Genomic DNA, 20,429 nt, shown 5'->3' on the forward strand with positions numbered 1-20,429 from the left:
AAGAAATTCCCAGTAAACAGACTACAGAAACGGTAGGTGGTAGGTATGTGAGATAAAATGTACTCGTACATGATGAACCAAATCCTACATAGAAAAGAAAAATTAGTCGTAAAGATTTCAATCCTGTGCGTTTTCTAAACCCATGGTTCCTAGTCGTTTATCACCAACAACCCACACTTGGCACATGTGTGTTATAATACTCCAAAGAAGAGATCGAGTTTTCTTATTAATAATATCATGGTGCCTAGTATGTAAAATATTGTTACGCAAAAGACTGTCTTTGAGGCTATCATTTCTTTGACAATTTTTGTACGTTGAGAAGGAAATCAGCACTGCATGAGAACAATCGCCTTTTTCATTATATATGTCTCAGTCGTGATTTTAGTCTACCCTGCATGTGTACCATGAATTATGTCAGTCAGTCATTCCGAAAACATTCCAGAGTCTTTGTATCATTTGCTATTATTACCAAGACGTGTAAAACAGGCTCATGACATTCACTTTTGTTTCGTATCAACGCAGGGGAGTTTGTTCTGCTTTGCAATTTGTGCATAATTTCGTCTTGTATATGTGGCAAGCCATTCGAATTTCGTCATTATTGTATTAATACTACTTCTTGAGAAAAGATACATTAATTGACATTACATTCTTGTCATTGTTCGGATTAGATAGATCATTATGATAGATTTGTATTAAACTACAAAAAAAAAATGTATACGAAATGCGGCCTTCAATACTGATGTGTTATGAATCCAGTATCTTTCTGTGAAAATTACATTTTATACGTGTTACCACTTTCATTTGTGTCATTAACATTGCCGCAGGGAAGCGTTTCACTGCTCTGATTGTTTTTATAACATTACAATAGCGATATTAACATTGCGAAGTATCCTTTATTTCTCAAAAAAAAAAGAGAAGAATCTAAATAATATCTTGCTTACTTACTTCTGTTTATACATGACATAGAATCAGTGAGTAATTATAAGCATACGATATGGATATGATTACTCTGGCTGTATAATTTTCATTCAATTTCATCGCAGTTTTGTACAAAAGTCAAAGACTTGGTGATTTATTTTAAGAATCGATTATAAACAGCAAAGAAGAAGGTAGACAGAAAACATGAAACTAAATAATTTCGGACGGGAAAAGTGGATTGATACACAACAGTGTCCACACGGAGGCAGGATGTTATCCTATGCTAAGGCATAGACAAGGTGAAAGTACAATGTAATCGCCTTTAAACTTGTATCTTGATTGTGACAAGACTTTACTGTTCTATAAGTATATGGATGTGTATAATATAATGAACACTGGATATAGATGTCAGATATCATATACAAAACATCACATGAAAATCTTCGACTGTGCTGTGTAGCTGTTAGCAGAGTGATAATTGTGCAGTGTTTTAGATTGTTACGTTGGTGTCGAAAAAAAATTAAAAGACGTCTAAGATAACAAACAAATATTAATTTGTGCATCAAAATTGCAAACGGTCATGCTTGTTTGTCTGTGCTTGGAATTGAATAATTGGGGGCGTGAGACGAATTTAGGGAGTTAAACATCGAAAAAGATGATGAAAGTCGAGTAATACCCTCAAAAGGTAGTTGCCTGACTCGATAAACAAACAAGCAACATATATATATATATATATATATATATATATATATATATATATATATAATCATAATGAGGTTTTTAGTCCACGTTTTGGTTCCAGCACACAAAATACGAAAAATAGCAAGTAAAACAACAACAAAAGCTGCTGAAACTGCTTATCCAATATTATAAACAGCTATAATTATAATTTAGATCTATTGCCATTTTAGGTTTTTTATCACATCATATATATATATATATATATATATATATATATATATATATATAATCATAATGAGGGTTTTAGTCCACGTTTTGGTTCCAGCACACAAAATACGAAAAATAGCAAGTAAAACAACAACAAAAGCTGCTGAAACTGTTTATCCAATATGGACGACCCAAAAGAGTAAAATATAGTCAAAAGGGGCCTGAGCTTTCAATCCTACATTTCTGCTTCGATAATTGAGTCAAACAATGAATTGAGTAAAAGAATGAAGTGTTTACCCTGAGTATAGTCTGTCTCGATAACCTTATTTTTGTTTTCTGCAGTGTAACCATTTTGTAAATTGTGAATGTATGGTAAGAGGAAGGAAATAAATCATCGTTTAAAACAAAACATACCAGAATCTTCGTCAGAGGCAAAGCGACCCATTTTGGTCATTTTTCCTCCGACGAATTAATATTCTGCTGGGCAAAAGCTTAGGCCCTTTTGGACTCCAAAATACGAAAAGAAAAGATTGCAATGCATTATTAGCGTCCAACAACTTGAAATGGTATGTAGCACCAAAGTTTCAGCGCTCCGAAACCCTGAACAAGACTCGTAACGCGTTGAAAATTTGGTGCAACCAGCATCAAAAGTTGTTGAATGCTATATTCAAAGTGCTTTACAATACCTTCTTTTCATCTTATACATATGAATATATATGTATATATATATATATATATATATATATATATATATATATATATGTATATACATATAAGTAAGAGTAACATAATAAAATTATTTATATATATATATATATATATATATTGTAATTGCTTCGCGTATTGGCAGTACTAGGAATAGCAATAATAATGTCACAATAGAGGAATGCATTAAATTTTAATTGCCTTGATTTTAATTTAAAATCCGAATTTTCGGGGACCTCCCCCTTCGTCAGGGATGAAAGTGCTAATGAATTTTCACAGTGAGGTGTTAATATCCAGACGAAGGTGGAGGGCCCCGAAAATTCGGATTTTGAATTAAAATCAAGGCAATTGGCATTTAATGCATTCCTCTATTGTGACATTATCATCTCTCTCTCTCTCTCTCTATCTCTCTCTCTCTCTCTCTCTCTCTCTCTCTCTCTCTATATATATATATATATATATATATATATATATATTATATTCAACTATCCTTGCACCGCCTCGCCATGCTTTGGTTCAGTCCAATGCTGCCACACACACACACACACATATATATATATATATATATATATATATATATATACACATAAAATGTACATATATTCATTTTTGTATACTATAATGTATGATAATAGTAACGATTGAATCGAGACGAAAGGGAACAGACACTTAAAGGGACAGTACAGTATTGGAGGCGAGGATTGGGCTTTTAACTTTTTGCGAGATACCAAGAAACCACTTATGAAATAGTGCAGAGCACACCATTCTAAGACAAGTTCAAAGTTTATTTGATGAAAATTGGTTTTGGAATGGCTGAGACATCGAAAAACAAAGTAAAATAAAGAGATCGTAATAAAAGCTGGGTCCCACCTTTTATTAGCATTACTCTGTTTTGGGTATCTCAGCCATTTCAAAACCAATTTTCATCAAATAAACATTGAATGCCTCATGGAATTACATGATCTTTCATATTTCTTGGGAGGTTTCTCATTATCTCACCTAAAACTGTTAGAAACCTGAAGTTAGGTCTCAACCAAAACTATAAGATCCCTTTAAGGCCTATACCATTTACCAATGTCATGTCTTGACATGTGTACGTGAGGGTGTGTCATGCCTTGTGCTGTCTGTCCAGTGTGCTTGGATGTGTGCCTGCTATATAATGCAGAAGGAGAGAGACAGACAAAGAAAGAGATAGGGAGATATATGACTCGGATAGATGGATGTAAAAACAGATGGGTAGATACGGTGGCAATCTTGCTCTATCCCCATGAGTTTGGAATACATGTACAGAAATCACCAGTATGCCAAATACTTGATATACGCCAAATGAGTTAGGAATCTAAGAGCGAACACAACAATACATAATAAAAATAATGATAATAATAATAATACTAATAATGATAATAATAACAATAACAATAATAATAATAATAATACGTGTAATAATAATAATAATAATAAGAAGAAGAATGACGATAATAATGATAATAATGATCATAAAATATCATTATCATTATCATTATTATTATCATTATTATTATTAATATTCAATATTATTATTATCATCATTATGTAATATTTTCATTATCATCATCATAATCATCAACATTGTCATTAGTAAGGTAAGGAACTTGTTGCCATTTCCTTAGGATGTACTGAGTAAACAATTGAAGTGCTTATCAACTTACCTGATGCAGTTACCGAAAACAACAACAACAACAACAAAAGTAACTGCATGTCGTAGAAACAGGTAAATATCAAGGGAAATAAGAATTTAGAGTAAGAGTATAGACAATTGATAAAAGAATTATATTGTAACTATATGTAAGAAAGAGGAAGAGAAGGGAGAAGCAGGTAAACACACATCACACACACACATACACACAAACAAACACAAACATACACACAAAGCCCATAACCAACCAACAAATAAATGGTGAAAAGTAAACAATTTTAAGCCCACTTTGGCAAATACACGGGCAATATCCACAACATATGACTAATGCATTGCCAACCGCTCAAGTCCGCAGACTGACTTTGGAGTGTCACCATGTCATACTAGAATGTTTGTGCTGCTTCCCGTCAATTATTAATTTGGTATAATGTACATAATTTCATTATGGGAGACATGAAGAGAAGAAGAAAATGTAAGACTGAAAGAAGAGAGATACAACAAAACAGACACAAGGAAACGGAAAGGTGAGAGAAGGAGAAAACGACCAAACATGCTCAAGATATAGGTGTATGCTTTGTAATGGACAACATCTATAATAAGCCAGTTCAGCCGGGGTTCCAGTGTGAGCATGAGCAGAAAAAGGTCATTTGTACCTAGAGACAGGTTGTTTTTAAATTTCACTGAGATATATTAAGCATTTGTAATGTTATGATTATTCGTGTAATCCATATAAATGGTGCCTGCCAGTTCATCCATCCAGGGAGGTGGAATTCCACCTCCCTGATCCACCTGACAGCAAGCCTGGTATTTGGCAATGTTAACAGAAAAAAAGTTTGTTAATGTATTCAAAACAGCACAATGAAATGGATGCTTCCCAAAGTGTTGATCGACAACCATTCTGGTCACTTCATCTACACAGGTTCATTCTTTGCTAGAATACGAGTTCCATAAATTGCTATGTTGGGCAATCTGCTGCATTATGTCGCTTTGAATTGAGTGAAGTGCCTAACCAACTGAGAAAAATGAAAGGTCATTTGTACCCATGTGCACATGAGCTATCTCCGAACTGGCTCATATATGAGATGCAGACGATAACGCATTCTTAATTGGACTATCAGAGAATCTGAATGTCTGCGCAAAATGATTCATAATAGGTCTATAGCGATTTGTCCTCAATAAGATAGATTGAAATTGCCCACATATTTCTTCAAATTGCATTGATGTGTTAGAGGGTGATGAGTCCTGTTTAACAATGATTTTATCTTCTTCAGAATGTTATCCACACATATTTCATCTGAAATAAACCGTTATTTTGCACTGCGTAACATCTTCCGTTTTACTACCGTGTGTTTAGTCTCCTTTTCCTACAGCTGATTTATAGAGCGTAAGATTGGGACAACCATTAAATTTGAGGATGAATAATGCGGAATGAATGGTCATCATCAAACAAAGTCACAGACGATAACCTCTCTCAAAAAATATGAACCGGGTATAGAATGTCTTTTTGAGAGAAAATAGAACAAGTTTGTTCTCCGGAACACACTGATTGCGCAAGCTTCAGCAATTTTCGCAGTCCTCCGTGCTGTTACGCAATCGGGTACTGTACTCGCGGCCATACTTCCTTTGCCAGCTAGCTCCACGCATTTGCACGCACGCTAGTGTATTCGATATACACACGTTTCTGCTCCACACATTCTATACATAGACAAAACTCCAGACTTACAACGTATCGATTTTCCAAGATAAAGAAGGAAGAAGGAAAAGGAATATGGCGTTAAGAACACAGTTTGAGAGTAACAACGAAGTAGGTGTGTTCGCCAAGCTTACTAACACGTACTGTTTGGTGCCAGTTGGAGCTTCAGAAAATTTTTACAGGTGAGTTTGTGACTCCGAGTCGCCAGTTCCCGTGCGTGCCGTGCCATGCCTGTGAATAGCATGCTGCAAGAGATGTCAACTGTGTAGTCCCAAGCCTTTTATTTCGTGTGTGTTGTAACAATTGTTTGTGATAATCGACTTTCATTGCCCAATTTAGATAAATTTTGGCCGATGATTTTATGGTATAAACCAGTTGAGTTGGCAGGAGGAGAAAAGAAGTGCTATTTATATAAAATCATCAAAAATCGCACGTTATGGTCGATTGACTATCGTTAAATTTTACTAAAATTTAGTCATGTTGTAAATGTATTCTTATTGTTATATTGCGTTTAGCTTAATATTTTAGATCTACTGCCTTACAACTGCACAAGTTATACAACCAACCATGACAATAGCCAACACTCAACAGACACTAACTATACACAGCCCTGTCGCTGTACACAACTCCCGCTTCGCACGGCGTCTGGTCGGGCTAAACAGACACTAAGACTTTTTAATAAAGAGTGCCTCGTCTCCCCTACCCTAAATTATTTTCATTGATAGTAAATATCTCACCAACGGAGACGTCTCCAACTTGTCAGTCGCAACAGTCACGGAGGACGAGGTTTTTATTAATTTCTGCCACTATTTCTACCTATACACGTGTATAGATAGATGTAAATGTGTTTTGTGACTAAATATATTTTCTTCTTATTTTTTTTTTCCGATTATAGGGGGGGGGGGGTACAAAAGGGACTCTTGCCAAAAAATCTTTTTTCTCATGACCCGATTCACTGTGGATAGTGTGGGAGATTTCAATATACAGAGTACTGCACAAAGCAATTTAATTTTAATGTAGCATACTGGTGTGCCCTTATTACAAATTTAGTAGACATAACCTGATTATGAACGCATGATGATAGTAAATTTAATATTCATATGTGGATTCCACTTGTTGATATCTGCTACTTCCGTTATGGTAAGACGCATGCATGCAAATCAAGAGTTCTGAGTATTCAGTGTGGTTTGTTCTGTAGTCTGGTAGTCCTGTGCAGTGGGGGAGTTTGTGGGTCCATGAACTTGCCTAGTACCTCCTTGGTGGGTCTACAGTGTAGCTAAATGTCTTGCCTGATTTCCCGTTTTTAGGGTAATTGCTTGGTCACCTGACTGATATTGTCAAGTGACTTCATACAAAAACTGCTTAATTCCTCCTTGGATCAGGTAATCCAGTTACAATGTACTGTACAGTGCGTTATACTGTACACAGCAGTACTGGTAATAATACTATGAAGTAACCACAATATTAAAGTCATCGTTCCTTATACCCGTATCTTATTGCCTGATTTTCTTTTCCCTCCTAGCATTTTGCATGGTGGTTAGGAGTTTTGTAGAATTGTAACATTCAGACCTAAAAGAGAATTAGGTGTAGTTGTAAATTATCAAACACTTTCCTGTTCTACAGCACATTTGAAGGAGAGCTGGGTGATGTCATTCCTGTGGTGCACTGTGCTGTCGCCGGGTGCAGAATCGTTGGCAGATTGACTGTTGGTGAGTGTACAACTGTATTACACTTTGGTACTTTTCTGTTCATGGTATATTTTCATTGTTAGTTTACATACTCTGCAGTATATTATGTGTTATTTTGTTGTTGTTGTTGTTTTTTGTTTCTGTTTTTTCCCACTTAAAAATACATCTGTTTCTATTTTGAATTGCTACAATTTCATTGCAATACGGGTATTTCATTCCTGCTTTGGAAGCCATACTTCTTTGATGTTGTTTAGGCGATTTCTGGTATCACTTTCTGAGACGAGGATGTGATATGATAAGTGCTGTGACCTGTGTATATTATACACAATTCATTTTCTGTCACTCCACAGCATCCAATTTCCACCTGAGATGATATATCCCATTTCTTCACAATGATTGATCTAGCTTGGAGCTTGGTCTCTCCTATGATCTAAATCCTGAATTCCGTGTGCAGGTAACAGACGTGGGCTGCTTGTTCCAAGTTCTACCACCGACCAAGAGCTCCAGCACTTGCGCAATTCACTCCCAGATAGTGTTGCCATTCAGAGGGTGGAAGAGAAGCTGTCTGCCCTGGGAAATGTCATTGCCTGCAATGACTACGTTGCCCTGGTTCACCCTGACTTAAACAGGGTAGGTCCATCTATAGATCCAATACATGAGGACTTTTCTCATGGAGTCTTTTTTTTTGGGGGGGGGGGGGTTACGTTTCATCAAGTGCTTTGTGAGATTTTTTTTTTCTCTGACAAATTTACTCTCAGCCAAATAGATGCAAAGATTTCAATAGCTTATGACAATTTGTCAGAAAGAAAAATATGCGACAGAAACTTTGTGGAATTCCCCTTTTATTTTATTTATATCCTTGTACATGCGTGATGCCACAAACTGTCGTCGTCTTCTCATTTAGAATTGGCAGCACCAAAACTCTGTCTATTTTGAATGGATTGTCAAATTTTTCCTCAAACTCCACTTATGTTTTCTACTGATAACGATATTGCTGCAGCCTCCATTAATTTACAATTACGTAGTTTCCAGACATCTGTACCTAACTGGAAAATAGCACACAGTGTGTGTTCCAGTTGGGAAACATAAGATTAGTAAAGAGCCCACCCTTACTTGGACGAGATCTACCTCTCTACTTCTCATGGAGCTCAGAGGGAATAGCTGTGGATAGTTTCCGCAGTTACTCATTTTGAGCCCTCTGATTCCAGCAATTATCTACCAAACACGTGATTTGGCGCGCCACACAATATTCTTCCTTGATCTTAATATTTCAAACAAACTCATCTCTGAGGGCTTAGATAAAAAAAGTCATATGCATTGATAGTCTTACAGTAAATAGTTATGTGATGAGAAATTATGAATATTCATGCAATGTGTCTGTGAAAAAAACTTCTTGTTGATTGGTTTCATTTCTTCCCAGGAAACAGAAGAAATCCTGTCTGATGTCCTCAAAGTGGAAGTGTTCCGGCAAACAATAGCAGACAATGCTCTCGTGGGCAGCTACAGTGTTCTCAGTAACCAAGGAGGGCTTGTAAGTTGTCAGACTTCAAAATAGCAAGCTTTAGATCTGCGACACGATTGCTAAAACAACGCAGCCTCCCAGTTTGGACAATGGAAACAGCTGTCTCGCACATGTGTAGAACACCATTTTTTGCCTACTTAGAGGACAAGTTCACCTTCATAGACATGTGGGTTGAGTGAATGCAGCAATATTAGTAGAACACAACAGTGAGAGTTTGAGCAAAATCGGACAATCCGTTAAAAAGTTCCGAATTTTTGAAGTTTCTGCTCGGTCACGGCTGGATGAAAAGACTACTATAGCTTGTGATGTCACATGAGTACAACGATATAAGGAAAGAATAAAGAAAATTCAACATATTTCCATTTTTCTCCCATAACAAAAGAACACTCGACTTCTCACTTTCAGAAGGCAGGGGGAATAATATTATCCTTAACATACGTCAGTAGCAAGTCGAGGAACTGTGCACTTCATTCAAAAAGTAAAGTTTTGTTAAATTCTCTTTTTATTTTCCTTATATAGTTGTACGCATGTGACATCATATACTTATACTGTAGTAGTCTTCTCTTCCAGCAGTAACTGCGCAGGTACTTATAATATTCGTAACTTTGAACGGATTGTCCAATTTTCCTCAAACTTCACTGATGTGTTCTACTAATATTGCTGCATTCTCTCAATCCTTATGTATATGAAGGTGAACTTGTCCTTTAACATCGTCTTAGTGTTTGTGTCGCAGATCTAAAGCTCACTATTAGTACAAGATGTGTAGAACATAATCGTTGCTTTGCTTATATGCAGCACACTTCAGAGGAATTTTGTTTATGAAGAGAATGAGAGAATTTTACAACAGGAACGGTGCACATTTTATCTCGTCAATAACATTAAAATGTCAATGAAATGTAATGTGTGTTGAATTTGTGCAGGGAATTTGAGATGATTATCCTACAGTGAATATTGTAGGTACTTTTCAAAATTTAAGCAAACTTACTGAACTGTGAAGGTATGTAGAAAATACTGATTCAAACTAGTAGGAATAGGAAACCAGTACATGTACTATTAAAGGGGGAGGTTCTCTCTGGATAACAGTTGGTTTGAAATTACAAAAAAAAAAAAAATTATGTTTCAATTTCAGCATTTCCTCATGAGTTGTGCTCACAAATTAGGTTCATGGTATGTGTAAGCCGATGTGAGAAAATTGTAAGCAGTCTTTGTATCGCCAAAGAAACTTGTTGATACCCCTGCATTTTATTTCTGCTATTACGTTATGTGCGGTTATTGTGTTTCTTGCATGTTTAGGTGCATCCAAAGACCAAAGTAGAAGATCAAGATGAGCTGTCATCGTTATTACAAGTTCCCTTGGTGGTAAGTGAAGTGGACAGGAAAAAATGAGGCATGTACAACCTAGCAGCTCTTAGGCCATGGTTTATTAAGAACACACTGTAGGGGTACTGTAGCCTTTGTATCAGATAAAAGTGATCAGAAATGTGTGATACATCTACTCAAGTTTTTCTTCCCATAGACATAAAGTGCTTTTATCATCTAAGTCACTGTGGGAGGAAGCAAAATACCCATTTTCATCCAGGAAAGTTTGTGCAGCAAAGGTTACAGTGTTTGTCCTCTCCCATTTATACTTGCCATGTTACTTTCTGTAGAAAAACAAATCAGTTTTGCCTCCATGCCACCACAGAATGCATTTGCGATTTGCTCAGTAGTGTGTATGCAACTGTGTTGATACGGTGCATTTACTACAGCATGGCTGGCTAGCTGTTATTGACATTTTTGCCATGAGGTCAAAAGGAGAGATCCAAATATAAAGTGGAACGCATGTGAGAAATCCAGACGGCAGATGGTCACACCAATCTCTACAAAAGTTGGAAGAACTGCAGAACACTTGCCTTTACCATGACAAGCTTTGATTACCATTATTTGTAGTATTGCAGGTACTCCGAGTCGAGAAGTACTTTAAATGATCAGTCTGTAACTGTAAGGCATATAATCTTCAGATGTAAGGTTTTGGTGCCCCCCCCCCCCCCCCAAAAAAAAAAAAAAAAAAAAAAAGGTAAAAGTGTAGTGGCCTGAAATAAATAGAAACATAACAATCCATTTTGAATCTTTATTTTAAGTGTCTGATCTGGTCATTAACAAATAGCCTTTTGGGGAATTTAGTGGCCAGACATAAATTTTTAGTTGCCCCCCCCCCCCCCCCCCCCCCCCCCCCCCCCCCCCCCCAAACCACCACCTGACCACCACTAATATTGAGCTCTGGAATATGGTTTTTACAAAATTCTTGTTACAAGAAGTTAAAAACGCATGTCCCAAAATTATCATCAGTAGTGTTTATGTCCTTTACTACTCGCCTATTAACAAAATTAGAATACATATATGTATAATGAGAAAAAGGCTGCCGGTCCTAATGACTTTGTTATAAGGGAAGTCACCTGTATCACAATTACCCCTATAATGCCGTGAAAGTAACCAGTATGTTTTTCATAATTCCATCCTTGAATCAGGCTGGTACAGTGAACCGTGGTAGTGAGGTGTTAGGAGGTGGTATGGTCGTCAACGATTGGTGTGCCTTCTGTGGATTGGACACCACGACAACTGAACTTTCCGTCGTTGAGAAAGTTTTCAAGCTGGGTGAGGGTCAACCATCAGCCATTGCCTCAGAAATGCGAGATGCCTTGGTGGATAGGTGAGTCTGATACCAGAAATATGTCATCCTCATTTCATTTATTTATTCATTTCATTTCATTTATTTTCATTTCATTTATTTCATTTATTTTCCACTTTCATAATTAATTTACAAACTTTGCGTTAAAAACAAACAGACAGACAAACAAACAAACAAAAATAAATACATGGTGTCAAATATGATAGTGGCGGAATCATGAGAAGCACAAAGTAGGCTTATTGAAAATGATCCCTTAAGAATATGAGTCAACATCCCTGTTCCCATAAACTTGGCCCCCTCACTTTTAAAAAGGTAGCGTCGGCCCTGCTTTCATCTATTCTGCCCAGAGAGTCAACTTTTAGATCTCTGTTGTAGCAACCACTTGTTGCTACTAGTAATAATTATGTTTTTGGGTTGTCTGTCTGTTTGTTCATCTATCCTCCCTAGCTCTTGTTATCATGATTGAAATAAATTAGAAACTGATCACTGAAATTCCATATTTCATAACCAAGGTATGTTCCTTGAGGTGCACATAGCATAGATGTGCTGATTAGATTTTGGGCAAAATTCAGCATAGTCAAAGCCAAAGGTCAAATGTCACTGAAGGTTGGTCAAATATGGCATTATTTCAGCCATGAATGTCCGGTGGTAATGCCATGTTTTTGTTTTCTTTTCGAAAGAGTACAAATAACTGTCAAATTATTTGCGTGTTCATAATGCTGATAATAGGCAAACAAGGTCAAGGTCATCATACTTTTGTTTAAAGAATTCATATTCCAGCCATGGTTTCAGCAGGGAATTATAAGTGGAAATATTATTTGGTAAAGAGAGGTTATAAATGAATAAAATAATAAATTGCTTGAAATTAACTAAATTAATGGCCATTACTCAGGCAGAATGTAGTAATTGCTTGAGAAGGGGAGGCACCCTTGAAAGTGTGTTGCAGTAAACTTGCTCCAAGTTTATACAGAGCTGTCAAAGTCTCCATAATTTACCAGGACACCCTCTGACATTGCAGCAGGCTCCATGATTAGTGAAATATGTTCTGACAAGAAGATATGAAGGCTTCCCTATTTTGGGAATAAGTATTGCAAGTTATTGATATACATGTAACTCACTAGTATTGACATCTCTGAAAGCTCATCAACATCTCTGTGATTTAGATATATGAGCATTGACATCTCTGCTGATGTGCTTTTGATGTTGTATGTGTTTTATTGTTTATATTTCCAGCTTGACATAACTTGACGATTCACCGTGTACAGATGTCATCATTTTATCACTGTGTCATGTGACAGACGGAACCAGTCCTGATGGAGTGGATCTTCCCAAGGAAAGGATTAGTCGTTAAATCAATTATGTACAATTTGTATCATGGATGTGAATTATGAAATGAATACCCTGTCCTCCAAGGATTAAACAAGAGATTATTGTACAAGGATTTTGTGTGTTACTGTGTAGGTGTTCTAGTTTCTTCACTAGTCACTTATTGGCTATCAAATTGTAGTATTATTTCAGAAGGCATTAATTTAGGCCAAAAGTAGAAAGTAAAGGCCAATACATAAAAAGAAATCTACTCTCAGATTGATACAGTACCCAAACATATTATATGAAATTTGGGAGAGGCTTTCAGTGTCACACAGAATGTAACGGCTATCTTGGTCATTGATCAGTCATTGCACCTTTGACATCTGCTTGTTCCTTGCTATATATATGAGGAATTGCTGTTGTCTGTCTGTTGCTTTCACATTAATTCCTATTCCCTAGTATGCAGTGAGTATGGAATCACTCTGTAGTCAGCAGTTTTAAGATATGATTCTTTGTGTGCCATGTTTTCATTCCTGACTTGGTCGGTGGCTTGCCAACTTTTTGCTCAAGCGCACAAGTTCACAAATCAATCAATAAATGGCAGTATGCCATGGTAAAGGGCAAAAGAGCATGGCTGACCACGTCTCACCCCCCCCCCCCCCCCCCCCCCTGTTGGCAATAGGTGAGATAAATGGCAAAAGAGCATCCACACTGTTGCATTCGTGCGGCAACAAAAGGGGCTGGAGAAGGATTACTGCAGCAGCGATCGGCAATGTTATAACCGCGGCTTTGCCATGAAATTTATATCAGAGCAAAACGTACAATCTTCCATACCAATATGCTGTACAGTGTTCATAGCACAAATACTTCTATGAAAAGTTGCATGGCTTTAAAAAACAACGTTTATCAGAAATGCTCATGTGTTGTGGTCTCTTGATACTGTGTCATGCAGTATTTCCTTACATCTGTTGCTTGTTACTTTGATGTATCATTTGTTGTACACACAGTAGAGAGGAGTTTTTAGGGAAACTAGGTAACATCCTTCACTTGCATCGGGGTAGTCCTGTATGGGCTCTCTTGACTATGTTAGATAATTTGAGAACTTTAAGTGAATGTTTGATTATTTTCCAAAAATTATGTGGTTTGCTCCAATAAGGGAAGAGCAACATTTCAAATTTTGCTCTATATGTTGAACCCTGTCTTGTTTAATTCGGATGTAGATCATAGACTTAATTCCAGTAGATTACCTGATGATTCTGTCTTCTTGTAGATTTCATCATGTCTTATATCACTTTGCATCAAAGGTGACTATAAACGTTGATGGACATAGCGTTCCATTAATCAAACATCCCACCCCTAGAAAAGTAAGGAGCTGTAGATATCAAAAGATTATTCCTATTTTCTTTCTAGGATGCCCTGTTGGCCGATACCCAACAATATGTCTTGCAGTTGGGAGAATTTTACTCAAGTTTTGCCTTCAATTGAGAGCATTAAACTCTTCAGAACATCCTGTAAGTCGACACGCATGGGACCAGAGAAAATCTGTCAACTTATGGGAATGCTGACTTACCCAGAAGTTAAAGGGATTGTACAGTTTCGGTTGAGACCTAACTTCAGATTTCTAACATTTTTTGGTGAGATAATGAAAAACGTCTTATGAAATATGAAAGAGCATGTAATTTTATGAGGAATTCAATGTTTATTTGATGAAAATTGGATTTGAAATAGCTGAGATATCCAAAAAGAGCGATTCTAACAAAGTGTGGGACCCACACTTTCACACAATCGCTTTGTTTTACCTTGTTTTTGGATGTTTCCGTCATTCCTAACCCGATTTCCATCAAGTAAACTTCGAATTCCTCTTAAAATGGTATGCTCTGTACTATTTCATAAGTGTTTTCCTGGTATCTCGCAAAAAGTTAAAAGCCCAATTCTCACCTCCACCAAAACTGTACTATCCCTTTAAATTACATTGTTACAAAAGGGAAAAAACAAACAAATTGGGACTTTTTCATTGTGTTGAGGTACACGATTTGTTGACTAATGCGGGGTTTACTGTACAATGTATTTCCATCACATTATAAATACATGTACTTATATATTGTAGTACTTCCTTACATCTGTTGCTTGTTACTTTGATGTATCCATGGATGAAATGATGCACATACGTGTGTTTGTACTTGCAACATTTGTAACATTGCAGAAATGTGATTGAAAGAGGTATGATATAATGAAAACACCTGATATGATACATGTATTGCATACTTGTGAACTGGGTGATGTAAATATATGCTACATGTACATGATTGTATCCTATGTAGAGGTGATTGCCCCTATATATATATATTTTTTTTTTTTTGGGGGGGGGGGTCTGTTTGTTTTTGATTTCTTTAATGGGAGAGATCACAACTTTTAACAATAACTAGGGAGAAAACTCAAGGCAGTGTGTTAAAATGATCTTGATTTGTATTTGTTGTGGAGTTTTGAACAAGTCTTTTGACTGAATCTTCATTCAATGCAACTCCATGTATCTTGTTTTTTTCAACAACAACAACAACAACAACAAAGGAAAGAGAAGAAAAAGAGTGAGAGAGACAAAGGTGTCTCACATCATACTACATTGCAGGGTTTCTGGTGGTCTGTGTGTAGAGATAATGTTGGACTATTCTCTGATTTCGTTATTGTTGTGTAAGATGAGGTTGAAAAACTTGATACAGAAGTGAAATTCAAAATACATAGGCCCTACACGTACATATATTTAGTTATAGTCCAAACGGGTCTAGGTCTTATTACATGAGCCTGCACCTGTCTTCTTTGTCAGCACACATTGACTGTGGAATATGACAAATCAAAATCATGTGTCCAGGTGCAGACTTGGAAGAAAAGGAACTGCACATAGACACGACAGCGAATTGAAACTGCAGTTTGTGTACGTATGTATCTATAGAAAGAATACAATCTGCATCCACTACTAACATGTCGATCATGAAGTGCTATACTTCTTTACATGTGAAAAGAGACGACTTACGAATGTACAGAGTCAATTTTCTTGACCACATCAGAAGTTTGTATACTTGATTAATAAAGCAGTTGATGCAGAGATGTCGTCTGGTATTGCCTGACTATCTTGAGATGGTTGAGGAGAGGACATTTCTTTGAGTGTTTGATTTAGATTGTATGTGATTTAAAGTAATAAAATCAAACTCTCAAAGAACAAGTTCAGCTTCATATACATGTAGATTGAGTTAAGCAGCAATATTAGTAGAGCACATCAGTGAAAGTGCGAGGAAAATCAGTCTGTTCAAGGTATGAATTTTTTGAAGTTTCTCTGCAGTCACTGCTCAGTAAGTAGACTTCCATAAATATGATAAGGTGAACTTGTCCTTGAATGTATACATTGGCGATTTTTTTTGCAAGGTTTTGAATAAAAAACAAGTTAAGTCAACTGAAATATGTCTGTTTAGGAATGAAGGGGAAACATTAACAGATCTAAAGCTTTCAAGATGGGTTTAAAGGACAAGTTCATCTTCATAGACATGTGGGTTGAGTGAATGCAGCTATATGTAGTAGAACACATCAGTGAGAGTTTGAGGAAAATCAGACAATCCGTTCAAAAGTTATGAATTTTTGAAGTTTCTGCTCAGTCACGGCTGGATGAGAAGACTAGTATTTGTGATGTCACATGTTTACAACGATACAAAGAAAGAAAGAAAATTCAACATATTTTCACTTGTCTCGCATAACAAAAGAACACTCGACTTCTCTGTTTCTGAAGGCAGGGGAAATAATATTACCCATAATATACATCAGTGACAAGTCGAAGAAATGTGCACACTTTATTCGAAAAGTAAAATTTTGTGAAATTCTCTTTTTATTTTCCTTATATATTATATCGTTGTATGCATGTGACATCATACACTGTAGTAACCTTCTCATCCAGCAGTGACTGCACAGATACTTTAAAAATTCACAGCTTATGAACAGATTGTCCGATATCCCCCAAACTTTCACTGATGCGCTCTACTAATATTGTTGCCTTCACTCAATCCACATGTATATGAAGGTGGACTTGTCCTTTAAGGAATTAAGGAAGATGTGATGGATCAATGATTACTTAATTGTAGCTGGCGGTGTGACGAGAGGATATGGGTCCTTCATGTAAAATGTCAGTACTAACGTTGTATTTTATGACAAAATAAGGTCTTAGCAGACTCAAATTAATTTAGACCATTTGCTGAGATGCATAAGAGATTAAAGTTTTTAACAGCAATTAATTGTGTATATGTAGGACCCTAAATTCTACAATCAACAAAAACTACTCGTTTTCATATTTCAGTATATGGTGATCTCTTTGGTGTGTGTGTGTGTGTGTGTGTGTGTGTGTGTATGTGTGTGTGTAGTCCAATGACCACTCTTCTCGTGCATGTTTATGTTCAAGGGTGCTCGTTTACAGTAAACTTGAAGCAAAATTTCAAGTCATTTGCTCACAAATGTGAACAGGATCATCCTGCCAAGTCAAATTACCCCAAAAACCCAACAATGTGCAAACAAATAAGACAAATTATTGACACTCTTACACAGAATTCTAAAAACATCCTAACACAAGAAAACAACTTCATGCACTTTTCAGCACAGTTTATAGGAAGCCATTTGTATCTAATTGCTCACGCCTGTAACTCCTACTCCAATTTATTTTATTTATTTTTGTGTCTGTCAGCGATGAGAAGTAATGATAATGATGATAATAAAGAAAACGTACCCGGTAATGATTTAATCATTCCCGTGTCTCATTTGGAAGGCCCAGTATTGATATAATGTGCATTGACCAATTTGTACAATCGATGGGAAAGAGACTACAGAGATGAGGTACTACCGCCACATAAAACGGCTGGTGAACTAGCCTAGGTACCTATCACGCAATTTCATTTCCGGATGCGTGCTGCAGTAAAAATGGAAACCAGTGCGTGAAGACGACTATATTTCTATAAGATACAATCTACAAGCAAAGGTAAGACGTATGCTATCTCAATGACGATACTTTTACGATCTCACAAGTAGTAATTTGGTCAGCAAGTTAAACAGCTTTCGCTCAAACTCCTGTGTAACTGTAAGTGAACTGGCTTTGGTATGGAGGGTGTTTCACAACCTCGCGCACATGACCTACAGTAAACTACACAAGGCCTGTACATTCGGGTACAGCATCATGCACTACAAATAACGTACCACCCGAGTCGACTACTGACCAACGTTGTACTTGTTGCAGCTTTCATCCTAGACAGAAAGATCCGTCTGTCCGGAGGACTCTTTTATATTTTGCCATTAACGCTGTCCTCCGTAGACAGACGGAAGGTTGCAGTACCCATTGCTGTGTGGATGTTCTTAACCACTGTCTCTATTGAAAATTGGGTGAGGTACCTCACCCTTCTCGATTGCGTCTAATTCACGGCCCTAGGTCGGCAAATTTAAGCTTGTATGGTGAAATTATTTTTTTAAGAATACGTTACACTCACCAGATTAATGAATAATCCAACATTTTAGGAGAATTTTCAACGTAAAACACAGCCTGTCGCGTCGTCACATTTAAACTGCAGAAACATACTATATGAATCTATTAGCCAATCACATGCGAGGTAGTTTCTACGTGTTTGTTTTACTAAAACACGTACCTCGCATGTGATTGGCTTAGCAATTGTTACAGATTCAAAATGGCGACTTACTGCTCGCGAACGGCGATGTTGCGATATCGATAAAATTTCTGCATTATAACCGAGGTTATGTGAGTATTTCGATTGCACAATGTGAGAAATTTATCCCAAATATTGCTGCATAATGTGTCATGTCATGTCATACTTGTTTGAATGTAAAAAAGCTGTCTGAAAATTGGTTTATCGTAACGTTTGATCTGTGCGCGACTGCTCCACACAGGAGCCGCAATCATTGACTTCGGTCTGTATACGGAGGGGATCTGTGAAGCCAGACGCACATACGCAGTCTCCGCGGAACATTCCCCGACGGACAGATACAGACCGATCTTTCGGTCAACTTTCATCCCAGGTGCGTGCAGAACGCAGATATGAAGGGCTTACCCTAGCCTATGATTTTTGGAAGCGAGATTGCCAAGTATTTTATATTCAAGTACATCTACCAATTCTCCCTGATTCGGCAAAGCCAAAAGGCTAAAAATTTTCAACAATTTAACTTTTCATGTCACTGATCAAGGCATCCGAAAGTACCGGTATTCCTGATGTAGGAATAATTATGCCCTAATATATTGTGGAATGCTGAGCTGTTCTTGGGTGTGGGGTATCTCGGGATCCCTGACTTTTTTTCCTTTTTTTTTTTTTCGATGAGGGAATATACATTTTAAGGTAGGCCTATAGGTGGCCATTAATGCCATAAATGTTTCCAACTCCATACATTATGATATGGTCTATTAAGTCAGTTTTTTTTTCCTTTTTTATTTTCGTCTGGCTTCTTTATTATGACTTAATTTAGTGAAACGGTCAATTATTTGGTGAAACAGTTGTATCACGCAACTTCACATGACAACAAATAATTGACACCGATATGAAAAGTTCCGAATGAAACTTACCCCACTAAATTATCTCAGTTCTATCAATTTGAGATATTTGAGATTTAGAATTATGAAAAAATAAGGAAATAATTAAAATATATGTTCTTATCTTCAACTTATCTTTGAAAGTATTTTTAGTAATGAACGCAGTTAAAAAAAATGAAAATATGGCGTTTGATTATTAGTTTTTGTACGAATTCTCATTTAGATGAAGTGGTTAAAAACAATTTTAGAATAGAGAGTATGGCCTGGGTAATTCAAATGGACCCGCAAATTCGGTGTCTTTTCTGGCCCTTGAAGCTTTTCTTCGCATGTCTCTATTAATGATGCGACCTTTAGTATACCTTTAAAAAAATGAAAATGACATTTATGTACCCTAATTTTGTATTCAAACTCCTGAATTAGATGAGATGATTAAAATTAAGCTATTTGAGTGGATGCATGATGACCTGGATAATCTGATGGACCTGATCACTCCTTTCTGCCCCCAAAACACACCCCAGAAAACAGATGAACAAAAAACAATTTAAAAAACCCACACAAATCCTTATATTGAAATCCCACTTTAAATTTGTTAGCTGCTTTAACTGCATCCGGATATAGGGCCTAACTCGTGACTGTAGATACTAGTAATTGCTTTGCTTCCATTGCGTATTAAATGCCGGGTTTTTAACAGCGTAGACCATGCAAGAACACATCCCACGCGCCCACTCGGGGGTCGGATAGGGACCGCGCTGAGTGTTCCCAAAATATCTGGCATCATAACACGGAGTATACTTTTTGTTTGACG

The 20,429-nt window shown here is 36.8% G+C and overlaps 1 protein-coding gene across 1 annotated transcript; it reads left to right on the forward strand.

Moving 5' to 3' along the window:
* The first annotated feature begins 5,903 nt into the window (after positions 1 to 5,903).
* Positions 5,904 to 13,071, forward strand: LOC139724520 (eukaryotic translation initiation factor 6-like). Its single transcript, XM_071635653.1, has 7 exons — positions 5,904 to 6,061; positions 7,503 to 7,588; positions 8,022 to 8,197; positions 8,988 to 9,098; positions 10,383 to 10,448; positions 11,597 to 11,778; positions 13,056 to 13,071. Exons 1-7 carry the CDS (start codon positions 5,955 to 5,957, stop codon positions 13,069 to 13,071), a joined length of 744 nt encoding a protein of 247 aa, XP_071491754.1. The 5' UTR covers positions 5,904 to 5,954.
* The last annotated feature ends 7,358 nt before the right edge of the window (positions 13,072 to 20,429 follow it).

The sequence above is a fragment of the Diadema antillarum genome, unplaced genomic scaffold, assembly GCF_040938485.1.
Source record: "Diadema antillarum isolate AM-2024a unplaced genomic scaffold, OU_Dant_1.0 scf00000218, whole genome shotgun sequence".
Taxonomy (NCBI): Eukaryota; Metazoa; Echinodermata; class Echinoidea; order Diadematoida; family Diadematidae; genus Diadema; species Diadema antillarum.

Excerpts from the sequence above, each read along its gene's own strand:
- LOC139724520 (XM_071635653.1), top strand. The coding sequence starts at position 5,955 with ATGGCGTTAAGAACACAGTTTGAGAGTAACAACGAAGTAGGTGTGTTC. Across the intron at positions 9,099-10,382 it reads TCAGTAACCAAGGAGGGCTT|GTGCATCCAAAGACCAAAGT; the intron begins GTAAGTTGTCAG and ends TTGCATGTTTAG. Across the intron at positions 10,449-11,596 it reads TATTACAAGTTCCCTTGGTG|GCTGGTACAGTGAACCGTGG; the intron begins GTAAGTGAAGTG and ends TCCTTGAATCAG.